The following is a 13,504-nucleotide window of genomic DNA, read 5'->3' as shown; positions in this document are numbered from 1 at the left end:
CCTTTTAATACTTACAATGCTGTGCTCCATAGCTCTTTGGCAGACCTTCAGCTTGGGTTTCTGAATTTCTGTTAAGAGCCATGTCTGAGCACCGCAGGTTAGGATGGGCAGTATACACATGTCAAAATTATGAGTTTCTGCTTAAGTGTCAATGGAAGGCTGCCCTTTACCTACCAGCTCCTTCGTGGACCAGAACCTTTTCCAGGCGTTATCGATGCGTCTTTCGACCTTAATAACTTGAAAAATGATCCAACTAGTTTAATTTTTGGGGGCTCCTAAAGGTGAGCTACAACGAAAGCCAACTGAACTGCGCTAGAACGCCTTGGTGCTTGGTGCTTGGCGGTGTCGACAAAATACCCTCATTTTCATCACAATTATTGTCAGAAGGCGGGCCCAACATTAACCTCCTGCGACCCACCATACAACAAAAATTGGCATCGAAATTTAAATCTTAATGTCTCATAGATAAAGTTGAATTTATTTTTTTGTTAATTTGAATGATACCGAGAAAATGACACTTCATTCCTTTTTCAAAAGATATAAATTTTATTGCTAACTAGCTGTTGCTCGCGGCTTCGCCCCCGTTGTATTTTTTCTGTATTTTCTTCCATAAAAACCTTCTCCAGGCAGTAACGAACACAACAAAAAAACTTTCCGGCGGCGAATGCACTAGTCCCAAAACGCACTATTAGTCAATACACTCTAATTTCGAAAGCCCCTCTTCTCATAAGAAACTAGGCCCAAAACACCATATTTCCAAAAAGGCTCATTCTCGATTTACACGAGAACCATTGAGAACTAGTCCCAAAATACACCTTTCCCAAAATACCCCAAATTGTGTTCACCTGTAGGTGGCGTAATACTTCATTCTCATAATGCATAGTTCTCAAAACACTTTAGTTCCAAAATACCCTATTTTTTTTTCTTTTAATTTCGAATGACTTTGAAATTGCTTTCAAAATGTGCATTATTTAGATGCTTTTGAGGATGCGTATTTACTAAAATAGATACCCTATTATTTCCCTAAAAGGGCGTCAGTGCCGTCAAGATTTAGTGTTCTTTCAGTTAATCAATGACAAAGGGCATTTTTCTATTATAACATTATTACGAAATCCTAAACTGAGCATGGCTCCACATTTTCTTGGCCAATTTTATTATATGTACTTAAAACATATTTATAACAACACCGTAGAAAACGGTATTCGTAAGGCAATGATATTATGATAGTTGAGACCTTAATCGAACGAAATAACGACTGACTTAAATGAAATACCTCAAAAGCATCTAAATAATGCACATTTTGAAAGCAATTTCAAAAAGTCATTCGAATATAAAAGAAGAAAAATTAGGGTATTTTGGAACTAGAGTGTTTTGAGAACTATGCATTATGAGAATGAAGTATGACGCCACCTACAGGTGAACACAATTTGGGGTATTTTGGGAAAGGTGTATTTTGGGACTAGTTCTCAATGGTTCTCGTGTAAATCGAGAATGAGCCTTTTTGGAAATATGGTGTTTTGGGCCTAGTTTCTTATGAGAAGCGGGGCTTTCGAAATTAGAGTGTATCGACTAATAGTGCGTTTTGGGACTAGTGCATTCGCCACCGGAAAGCAAAAAAAGAGTTAGCGAAATCGGACCAGTGGTTCCCGAGTTTTGCGCTTAGCAACACATTTTACGATTCATTTTTATTTATATAGATAATACGTACTAGTATTATCACTTTGAACCCCAGGAGGTTAAGACGCGAATGACTGTCATGTCCATTTCAATAATAATACGACGCATCTGCCTACCAGCGTTACGATGGTGAACAAAACAATTAATATACTGTCAAAATAAAATATTAATACAAAATAATAAAAAATAATTAAATAATCACAAAAAAAATTGAGATGCAGGAACATTAAGTACATTGTATAATTCGGGTTGTCTGCGGTGTCAGGCATTCTCAGAGTACCAGCTGACCACCACTAACACACAATAAGCTGCCACAGCGCCTGCAAAAAAGAAGAATTATGATTATAGTAAAGTATGGTATATCTATGGGTATACACAGCAGTAATACCAAAAGTCAACCCCTAGGCCGAGGCCACAATACGGCTAAACCGCTAAACTAAAAGCCGCCAGTGCGTCCGCTTACATTAGTTTGATTCACAAAGTCACGCGGTTAAAAACCGCGGCGGTTTAGCCGTAGTCCGGCCTGGGCCTAACGCTTTCATATTTGAATGAAGTAGGCATCGACGTCGACGGTCACACGATAGGCACTTGTCCCACCGCTGACGATGAGCGAGTAACTAGAAACGAGTGGGTGAGCAGCGAGAAGCGAGTGTAGTTTTATCGCTGGCTGTAAGCGAGTGTTCGAGTGCGACGGGCGATTGCTCGTTCCACTCCACTCGCTCGTGCGGGGCGGCCGCCAAGCTGACATCGCTGAGCGAGTATCTATAGCTCAGCGAGTTTTATAGCTCTTGTCGCTGCGACAAAAGATGTAAGAGCGAGTTCTCGCCGACAGTGTGAACAGCCAGCGATCAACTATTAATATATGTGTCTCTTTTACTCACACAGGATCTTATATCTTTTGTTCGTTTCTTGAGCGAGAAAATAGTCGATAGCAAATCGTTTCCTCGCTGGCGGTGAGACAACTGCCTAAGCACTTGCGTTATCGAAAATTACGAATCTCGCAGTGTTGTGTAAAATATATAAAACTAGAGTTCCGTAGTCGTTACGAAAAAATCAAGTAATATTTTTCGAAGGATTTTGTATTTTGTACCGAATCTTTCAAGTTTATGTAGGTATCTCTTAAAACAGACGGTGAAACGCAACTGCGATGAAACTGCATTTCTTGTTACTTTGAGCTTTGAGCATACTTTAGCACCTTGTCTGTGAGTTGTGAGTCTATAACTACTTAAGTAGATCAAGGCTTAGGTATGGATGATGCAGGCGGTGGAGATAGTGGCGTCAAGCTAGGTATGGATGATGCAGGCGGTGGAGATAGTGGCGTCAAGCTAGGTATGGATGATGCAGGCGGTGGAGATTGTGGCGTCAAGCTAGGTATGGATGATGCAGGCGGTGGAGATTGTGGCGTCAAGCTAGGTATGGATGATGCAGGCGGTGGAGATTGTGGCGTCAAGCTAGGTATGGATGATGCAGGCGGTGGAGATCGTGGCGTCAAGCTAGGTATGGATGATGCAGGCGGTGGAGATAGTGGTGTCAAGCTAGGTATGGATGATGCAGGCGGTGGAGATAGTGGCGTCAAGCTAGGTATGGATGATGCAGGCGGTGGAGATAGTGGCGTCAAGCTAGGTATGGATGATGCAGGCGGTGGAGATAGTGGCGTCAAGCTAGGTATGGATGATGCAGGCGATGGAGATAGTGGCGTCAAGCTAGGTATGGATGATGCAGGCGGTGGAGATAGTGGCGTCAAGCTAGGTATGGATGATGCAGGCGGTGGAGATAGTGGCGTCAAGCTAGGTATGGATGATGCAGGCGGTGGAGATAGTGGCGTCAAGCTAGGTATGGATGATGCAGGCGGTGGAGATAGTGGTGTCAAGCTAGGTATGGATGATGCAGGCGGTGGAGATAGTGGTGTCAAGCTAGGTATGGATGATGCAGGCGGTGGAGATAGTGGCGTCAAGCTAGGTATGGATGATAAAGGCGGTGAGAAAGTATTTATAACTAAATGGATGATGTAGGCGGTCAGATAGTGGTCCTAGGTATGCATGATGCAGGCGTGAGAACGCAAGCTAGGCCTGGGCGGCGACCGAATCCTGGAGACATTCCTACTATTGCCTCGCCGTTATACATAACATAACACCCATCACACAATAAGGATGTATGTGTCGCATGAATTATAAGTACAGTCAAACTCAAACAATTTTTCATTTACTGTTCTTCGGTGCAAATAGAGAATCGTCCACTTGAATTGATCATTTTGCATTTGGACGTAAACCAAAAACCAAAGTGAATTCTGTCAAAATATAAAGGTGCTGAAAAATATTTATAACCAAATTGATTTTTGTATCACGGTCACATAATGGTCCCAAATCAGCATAATGCCGCCCGTGCCAACAGCGCTGGTCTTTCTTTGGGACCATTAGGACTGCATACACTTTAAAATATCTGCCAACAAAAAACAACATTGCATTGCATTAAGTAAGCATTGTTTGTATGAGCAAAATTAAATAAGCAACTCAAAACAAATGATTTCGGGTGGAACGTATTTACAATTCGTCATATTTTTGAGTGCACGTATATAAGTGGTCGTTTTTTTTTCGGCGTACATCAAATTTATCAATTTTGCCATGGGACAAGATTTAATTTTCCTTGTTGATGTATTTCAAATTGTAATTTTTCTGCTTTGACGTATAATTTTGAGTTGTCCATTTTCTATTTTATTTGCACTAAATGACAGTAAATCCAATTTTTGATTCCTAGACCACCACAGAACCTTGTCATTGTGACATTTTACGTCATCCAATAAGCATACCTACATAGACAGATCAAAATCATTTTCTATGGGAAGGTTCTATAGTGATCAAGTAATTAAATGGGTCGATTGTGCCTAGGTATACATTGGATTGATTTTCCTAAATAACTAGATGTGCCAACCAAAAAAAAAAAAAATCTTACTGATGATTAGTAGCCCGATGGCTGCCCCGATAATTTCTCCTCCAACCATTATTAGCGAAAATATAATTATAATCCAAAGCATGGTGTAGAAAATTACGGTGAAGATAACACAGGGCAGCACCATCCAACCCGTTTCCTAAAACAAACAACGAACTGCAAGTCTCGTGTCAAACGCGGGTCGATTTCTCACAAAGTTTTTATTTTACATACCTCTACCACTTACAAATAGAATAATTTATTGAGGTTGATGAAAGTTTCAGTAAGGTAAACGTCCGGGTGCTCGTCGCTGTCCCAATCGTTGTCATCGTTAATTTTAAGTCGTTCATTGGCAATAGAGATGACAGCAGGGTGTCGTCTATTGGGCATTAACGTGTCGACCACTTTTCCTTATCCACGTTTAGTTCGATGATGTTCAAAGCTAAATTCTATTGGTTAATGACAAACACATTCCTTGCAACTCATCCTTATATCGCTGGTGGAAATGCAGCATAAGGATAGTTTAAACTTAGGGAATAGCGCAAGTTTCATCAAAATCGGTTCAGCAGTTTCAGGTAGAGAGTTAAGTGGGAAACAGTCACTCTGAAAACGTGTCGTTGGCTTAATAACGTAATTCTAAAAACATCTCATACACGTAATACCATGTAATACCTAAACAAATAATACCTTACCTATTCGATCGAATCGAATGAAAAAATATTAGGTAGGTTTAGTACATTATTGCCGAAGCAAGCAATTCGTGGGTGAGTAGAGTTTGACGGGCGAAGCGTAGCTGAGTCCGTCAATAAATTACGAATCCACGAATTGCCACTTCCATGGAATAAGTGGCCCATAGGTATACAGGGTGTCCCAAGACCATGCCACAAGGAGGAAAAGTATGGCATGGTCTTACACTTAGATGAATGATTGGTCTCGCGCGCTCGCTCGACTAGATACCGCGCTACCTAAAAACAAAAGGTTCGTGAATGCGGCAACTCAATATTGTAGTGTGCGTAAGAACGGTGTAAGACAATTTGCAAGGATGCTAGTGTGCGTGACGAATTTTGTTGCCAGCTGCTCCACTGTTACCCGAATTATTGGGAAAATAAATTATTCTGTGGTCTATTAAGTTACTGGTTACAAAATAATTAAGAAGTAATTAAGAATGAATGTATTAATATGTTTGTGTATAGGTTAGACGAAGGTTTCTTCTTTGAAAAAATGGTAGGTATGATGTAGGTATATCAATCATCAGGCCTCACTTTTAATTAAAAAATATATATATTTAAGGACATTCAATATTTACAAATTATTACTAAAAATTCATGGACTGAGTCACCAACTAAGAAGTTTTGCGTAGTTAAGATAACACGTTGCACCTATAGTTAAACCTAATATAACGTACAGGTTAATTAAGATTAAAAAAAAAATGTTTACTAAATATACATATGCATACATACATACTTACATACATACGCTTGAAAAACATAACCCTCCTTCGGGCAGTCGGGTAAAAAGTTAACATTTCAGGAAAATGGGTAGAAATACGAAAAAAAAATAATTTTTTTTCGTTTCCTATAATAGGTACCTAAGTAAATCAGCTGATTGGGCTTTTTGAATGGGAAGACGAAAATCATTTTTAATTTTAAGACACATTTACCCCTTAATGAAATAGTGTCGGGTAACAATTTATACACCTTCAGTGTATATATCACAAAGATAAACATTAAATAATATAGAACTAGGTTATGTTTATATAATAATTACGTTAGATACTTAAATAAAATAAGTTATTAAAATTTATCATCATTTAATGATGATAACAATAAAATTTAATTTATTAAAATCTCAACCACGGGGAATTTGATGCTTGTGTACGCGGCAACACAGAATGGCGTTTAGGGTTCATGTTATTTTATTTTGTAATTTCGAAATTATACGATATTTTCTGATGGTATGTGATCCCAGTGTCCTTCTTATTTCTTGTAGTATTATTTTTACACAGTTTCACTGCGAAAACTGGCATTTTACTTCGGTTTATGACCAAAATTTAACAAAACATTCGGTAGATGCACCTTACGCAGTTTGCAACGCGACTGACTCGCCTCGGGCTCGGGTACGCCGAATTCGGTGTAGGTACTATTTGTTGCCGCATTTGACAAGTACGCCGGCGGTATCTAGTCGAGCGAGCGCGCGAGACCAATCATTCATCTAAGGTCTTACAATTGTCTGTCAACAATTTGACAGTGTAGCGGGGCGTCCTCGTGGAATGGAGTAGAAGAAAAGGGCAGGTTCCAGGGCAATAAAGCGTATAATCATCCAATACACACACGAGCATAAACACACCACATTTAGAGTTTAGGGTACAAAGAATATTATATAATATTAAACAGAAAACAGAGTTTAAGAAAAAGCGAGCGTCACACACGAAATTGTAAGCGTCTAGCAGTTCTCGGAAGAAGAACATGGCGCGTCCCCAGAGACAAGATATCAGAGTGGGGAGAAAATAAATTATTCTATTGGCTAAAACGCGCGGGCACGCGAACGGTTCGAGCGCGGCGAGAGCGGGCAACATAACCGTCGCTCGTGCAGTCCCTAGCTGAGCCGTCAGATGGCGCTACAACAGACAATTTTACTGGGAGACTTCATTTTGGTTTCGAAAACCGTTTTAACTGCATTCAAAGATTTTTGAATAATCGCCTGTTTGAACCGGGAATCGAACCCGCGAAATGGTATAAAAACACCCCTAATTTTACGACACTGATCAAAAGGCTCAGTCAGACTGTTTTTTTTTAAGAAACTGAAAATTTCTTTTAACAAAAACGTTTTGTATCCTACCTACCAATATGTCACATTGAAAATAAAAAATAAATATTGTGCGACAACCCTATGACTTAGTTTTAATGGATCAGCAACAAATACCTAGATAGAATAGAACTTTGAGAAACTAACTTTATTAAAACAGTAAAATAATATTCCCCTTTGTTTTGAGACGGTAGTAAATTGATTTATAAACAAACAAATAATATATACAATAATGAACAGAAATAAATAAAAAAAGAACTAAAACTAGCTTACTCTAATCCTAAAAATCTATATTTACAAATATCACCCAAGTCGTTGCTATTGGGCAGGGTGCCCATAAGGCTGGCTGCGTTTCCTCGTTGTATGGCAATGCCAATACGGTGACCGAGGAAAGAGCCAGCCCTATGGTCACCAGTGGAACGGGCAAGCATCTTTAAAAAAATATAGTTTTTTTGCTTCGGGACCCCACGGACCAAGCGTTTCAACAGCAAAGGCCGCAAATATGAAATTGTTTGCCAGATTCTCATATTTACGGCATTTTGCTGTTTCGGCCGTTGCAGCCGCCGCACCAGCCCTCAATGATGTCTTAGCAAGATGAGACGGCGCCAATGTGTCCACACATGTGGCGTCCCAAACAAGCGGCCGTCCCATTTACCAAGGAACAACGGAAATGAAACATTACACGGATAAAATTAAATTGGGCATGTGCACTAATTGGGCATGTGCACAACTTGGGCATGTGCACATTTCGTGTACATTTCGTGAAAATTCTCCAATAGCGTAGTTACGTTTTGTGGTAAGTAAGACTTTTGTGGAAAGTGCACTTTTACGACCTTACATCAAGAACGCTTGTTAAACTATATTATATTAATTAGCTTTAAACATTATTGATTATAGTCAGGACTGGTCATAAGCTGGTCACCTATCTATAACTGGCCACCTTATACTAAAAATTATTTTTATTAGTAGGTGACCAGAGTTGAGTATAAGGTGCCCATGGCCAGGATTTGACACCTTACACTAAAAATGAACTCTGTTTATAGGTGGCTAGAATTCATTTTAAGTTTAAGGTGGCCAGTAATTGACGACTTACTGATAATGTCAATCTAAGATAATGGGTATGTATTATAATACCGATAAACGAAAGACCGAATTTCACAAGACCTATGGACGGAAGGCCGAATATTAAAACGTCGAATGGATATATGACCGAAAGTTTGAAATCCCGAAAGTACATTTGACCGGCAGCCTAAAACCCGAAGATTACAATCCCGAAGATCAAAATACCTACACTCGAAAGGTCGAAAACTCATAATGCCGAACAGTCATAATCACTACAAGTAAAATAATCGACAATCAATATATCGAAAATCAAAATACCGAAACTGCCGTTATAGGTACCAAAGACGAAACAAATATAGCAGGAAAAGATTTGTGCGAGCGAGGGAAGCGAGCGAGCAAGACGGTTCGCAGCAGAAGCGACTCGGATAGGTTAGGTTCAGAAGGCTAAGGCGGGAACGAAGCGGAGCGGAGCGGAGCGTAGTTCCCGCCTTAGCCTTCGATGTTAGGTTTTTTTTATAGCAGGCAAGATACTTAACTGCCACTAAGAAAGTAGGTTGAATAAGATTCAACAGCAAAGATCATTTGTGAAGCAATATTATCCGGGCTGCTATAAAAAAAAACCTAACATCGAAGGCTAAGGCGGGAGCTACGCTCCGCTTCGCTCCCGCCTTAGCCTTCTGAACCTAACCTATCCAAGTCGCTTTTGCCTCGAACCGTCTTGCTCGCTCGCTTCACTCGCTCGCACATATCAAACTTTTTTTTGCTTTCGGTATTTTGTACTTTCGGTATTCTGAATTTCGATTTGTTAAGTGTCGATATTTCGACTGTAGGTAATATGATTTTTCGGTATTATAATACATACCCCATTTTCGGGATTTTGTACTTTCGGTCATTTAAAAATAGATATTTCGACCTTCGGTGTATCGGTTGTCGGTATTTTGTACATTCGGTATTCTGAATTTCGATGTGTTATGCGTCGACATTTCAACTGTAGGTATTATGATTTGTCGGTCTTATAATACATACCCAAGATAATGTTAGTCTAAGGTATTCATTGTATGGGCCAAGTTGCCTGAAATAAATGAATTTATGTTCACCCGATCACAAAAAAAATTGAATGTATGTTTGTATGTATATGACGTGCTGAATTGAAGATGAATAAAAGAAATGGTGAAGTTCAGATAATTCGGCCTTAACCACGCTCAGGGTAAAATCATTTAAGATCAAACTTAGAAAATGAACTAAAACTAAAATACTAGAAACATCTCTTTTGTTTTCCTAAATACTTTGTCTGCGTTAGTAATTCATGTAAAATAACAGTCAATCAGTCAGTCGGTTTTGCACAAGGACAGTAGGTAGGCCGCGGATGGATGTACGGACACGATGAAACTATAAACCAGCGTTTCCACCGGAGATGTGCGAGGATGTGTTGCGAGGAATATGTTTTTCATAACCAATAGAAACGCTTCATTTACCTCGCCTCGCTGCGCTCAGCTGTTTCCACCAGAGATGTGCTGTGCGAGGATGTGTTAATGAAGCGCTTCTATTGGTTCATGAAAAACACATCCCTCGCAACACATCCTCGGACATTATTGGTGGATACGCTGCTTGAGAGTTCCTTGGCTACGGCACCGTGTACGTCTAGCAGTTACAGCGTCCCTGTATGTAAATCTATGTAGATCTATCATAATTACCGTGTTTATCCCAACGAGCATCAGAATAGCGACGATTAGTTCAATGCCACCGTAAACTGCTATTGATATTTTTGCTACTGTAAAAATAAAAATAAAACACGTGATTAATTACGAACATGGAAACTACAATTAACTGTCGAGAGTATGCCGGCGTTTCAACCGTGTATAATACTAGCTTTTGCCCGCGGCTTCCTCCGCGTAGAATTCGGTTATCGCGTGCTGTTCCCTCAGGAACTGTGCATTTTCCGTGATAAAAAGTAGCCTACGCTATGGGCCCATAAACTATCTCTATGCCAAAAATCACGTCGATCCGTCGCTCCGTTTCGACGTGAAAGACGGACAAACATACAAAACACACACACTTTCGCATTTATAATATTAGTATGGATACTATATTGTATTGTGTTATGGCTCTGTAGCACAATTTCGAAAATCAATATTCCTAAGTACCTACAATATTTCTAAAGACTGACTGGTAGAATGTTGTCCCCCTATAAAGTGTCTAGCAGTGAAGAAAGTAATTTCTAATATCATTCCGAATAAATATATAAAAATTGAGTTTATAGTACCTACCTATGACGAAATTGAGGTGAAATTTTATGACGTTTTGATAAGTGACTTTTTCAAAACCCCCAACATTTAAATTTCATATTTGGGGATCGTTCTCACAGAGCAAACAAACTTTGTTTTTGCTCTGTGATCGTTCTTACCTGCGTTAGAACTTCATATTAAAAACTTTCAGCCTTTATACTATAACGAAAATCTTAACCGAACTTAGGTTTGGCCAGCAAAGCAAGTACCAAAATATACTTGTAGCAAAATGATCGCGTTAAGTCAAACTTACTAGTGTTTTCTTGTGACGAAGGACCATGATCTGGCGTACTAGCGAATGATAAGTAGGAGAGCCCATTTAATAATTCCAGCACCGCTATTATGGTCACCCCGGTGCGCAGTTCCAGGCTGAAACAACTATTTTCTAGCACTGCAAAGAAAGAACGTTTAAAGCAAGTGCAAAAAATTCAAAAACACCCGACTGGCTGGTCACATAAATCGTAAACACTTGAAGGGTCCACGGAGTCGTCTAGTCACCTAAGCTTTTTTTGAGTTACAGCGGTTTGAAAGTTAGTCATCACGAACAATTACGCTACTTATATGGTTACCATTTATCTAAGATAAAAAAATTGATTTTATATTGTTTTCGAATATTTCATTCAGTGGTAAGTCATAGTACTTTGTGAGCTCTACATTTTGAGATTAAAATCTCAATTTAAAAAAAAAGGTGACTAGGCATGTTCTTTCCGTAGACCATTTACTTATACCTAGTGCCATCCACGAAGACGCGTGATTTTGACAAAATTAGACATTAATGACATTGTAATAAGAACTACGGCACACGTCATCGTCAATGACCTATAACCAGAAACACGGCACCAGAAAGGGTCACATAAACAGAGGAAACAGCAATATAGCGAAGCCTTGCGAGCCCGATTTGTGCACTGTTTTGGCGGCATAGTTGCGCCCGCATTCGCCGTCGCATTCGTCTTTGCACACTCCAAATAAAAGAGAAATCCGATGGAGAAAACCAAGTCTATGGGGCTGTTTCACCACCTACTAACTGATTAATTTTATTTGACGGATAAATGTGATGCCGCGTCCGTCTATTCGAACAAAACAATCAGAGACGGCATCCCATTTATCCGTCAAATGAATTTTATCAATGGATGGTGAAACTGTGATTCACAGGTTCTGTGATAAGAACCTGTGATGGTAAGTTAGACTACTAAGTCTAAGAAATAGTACAAAAGTAAACTCGGAAGGTTTTGACTTCACGATGTTGAATGAGTCGTAGAGTTTTTACCTATTTTGTTATTATTTAAAGTTTTCTTTATGCCAATCGGATCTTTTGATTTTTTTAGTTTCATTCATACTTTTTGATGTTCCTGTGAAAATGGTAGCTTTAAGATGCTGATAAGATAAACTTGAGTATTATAGCGAATGTTACATTACAAATAAAAGCTCATTGTCAAAGCTCTTCACTTGCATCAAAAATGTACCAAGTTAGTCCGGTCTTCAGGCGTGAGTCGGCCACAGCAAGGCCTTGTGTGCGGGTGACGGTCGGCGGACGTTTTGAACCGCGCCGTTGCGAAATAAACTCGTTGAATAATGGAATTACATAGACGTACGGACTCGTGCTCTCACCGTTTCTCCACCATTACGTACACATATTTAATTTTCGAGATTTTTCTTTATCAAATATCGACCAAATGCAATAACTAGAAACTGGCAAAATTGACACTCAAGGGACAAAGCCATATCTTGTTGTTTCTTTAAAAAAATATGGCTCTGTCCATCGGAGGACAATTTTGCCGTTGTACGGTAAAAAAAGTAGCCATATCTTCTTAGAAACTAACAAGAGCTAACAAGCTGACTATATTAGGTAGTTACATACTTGTAGTGGCTTTGCTACAGCTTTATACAAAGTAAAGATTCCTTGGAATTGCTCCTTCAGTTCTCATCTCTTCCTATACAGTTATATACGAGGTAAGTAAATTCAACCTGGTTTTTTTACTTCTAATGTGATGAACTGAGCTTGTTTTCACCTGTCATTAAAAAACTGACCATTCGGCGCTCAGAACATTGTCAGATCACATGTTCATAAATATCTATGGAATGCATTAGACATAAAAAGTTTTCGTTAAAAAAATAATTTTAAATACCAGAATTTTTGTAGACTGTACTTTTTGTTACAAAGTCATGGCGATCTAGTGGTTTGACTCATCATCATCTCAGCCTATATATGTCCCACTGCTGGGCACAGGCCTCCTCTCAGAACAAGAGGGCTTGGGCCATAGTTCCCACGCGGGCCCAGTGCGGATTGGGAACTTCACACGCACCATTGAATTGCTTCGCAGGTTTGTGCAGGTTTCCTCACGATGTTTTCCTTCACCGCAAAGCTCGTGGTAAACTTGAAATGTATTTCCGCACATGAATTTTCGAAAAACTCATAGGTGCGAGCCGGGGTTTGAACCCACGACCCTCTGCTTGAGAGGCGATAGTTCAAACCAATAGGCCACCACGGATTACCACTAGGCCACCACGGCTTAGGCCACGGCAGTGGTTTGACTATGGCCTCTCAAGCAGAGGATCTCATTTTGAGAGGAGGCCTGCGCTCAGAAGTTCGACGTGTATATGGGCTGGGATGATGATGAATGATGACTTTTGTTGACTGTACTGTACTTGCATTATCATCTACATTACATTTCCGTTTTAAATTTCAAGTCGATGCCCACTCGATGCAATGCTTGAGCAATTCCGTCCTACGGAGTCGATCCTGGCCGGAG

At 39.7% G+C, this 13,504-nt stretch overlaps 1 protein-coding gene across 2 annotated transcripts; it reads right to left on the bottom strand.

Moving 5' to 3' along the window:
- Positions 1-1,825: 1,825 nt before the first annotated feature.
- LOC141428775 (uncharacterized) lies at positions 1,826-12,777 on the bottom strand. Of its 2 annotated transcripts, XM_074088782.1 has the most exons (5): positions 12,613-12,777; positions 11,008-11,145; positions 10,164-10,240; positions 4,627-4,762; positions 1,826-1,997 (listed from the first exon to the last, which is right to left on the bottom strand). In XM_074088782.1, coding segments are annotated over exons 1-5 (411 nt in total). In that variant the 5' UTR covers positions 12,614-12,777; the 3' UTR covers positions 1,826-1,938. The 2 variants fall into 2 exon arrangements, with proteins under 2 accessions (XP_073944883.1, XP_073944884.1); XM_074088783.1 differs by lacking the exon at positions 4,627-4,762.
- Positions 12,778-13,504: the final 727 nt, after the last annotated feature.

This window comes from Choristoneura fumiferana, chromosome 6, assembly GCF_025370935.1.
Source record: "Choristoneura fumiferana chromosome 6, NRCan_CFum_1, whole genome shotgun sequence".
Taxonomy (NCBI): Eukaryota; Metazoa; Arthropoda; class Insecta; order Lepidoptera; family Tortricidae; genus Choristoneura; species Choristoneura fumiferana.
Note: the sequence above shows the minus strand (reverse complement) of the source record. Positions and strands in the feature narration are given on the sequence as shown.

Coding starts and splice junctions, on each gene's coding strand:
- LOC141428775 (XM_074088782.1), bottom strand. Junction 4,763..10,163: donor TGCTCGTTGGGATAAACACG/GTAATTATGATA, acceptor TGTTTGTTTTAG/GAAACGGGTTGGATGGTGCT. Junction 1,998..4,626: donor CATCGGGCTACTAATCATCA/GTAAGATTTTTT, acceptor TCTTTTTTGCAG/GCGCTGTGGCAGCTTATTGT.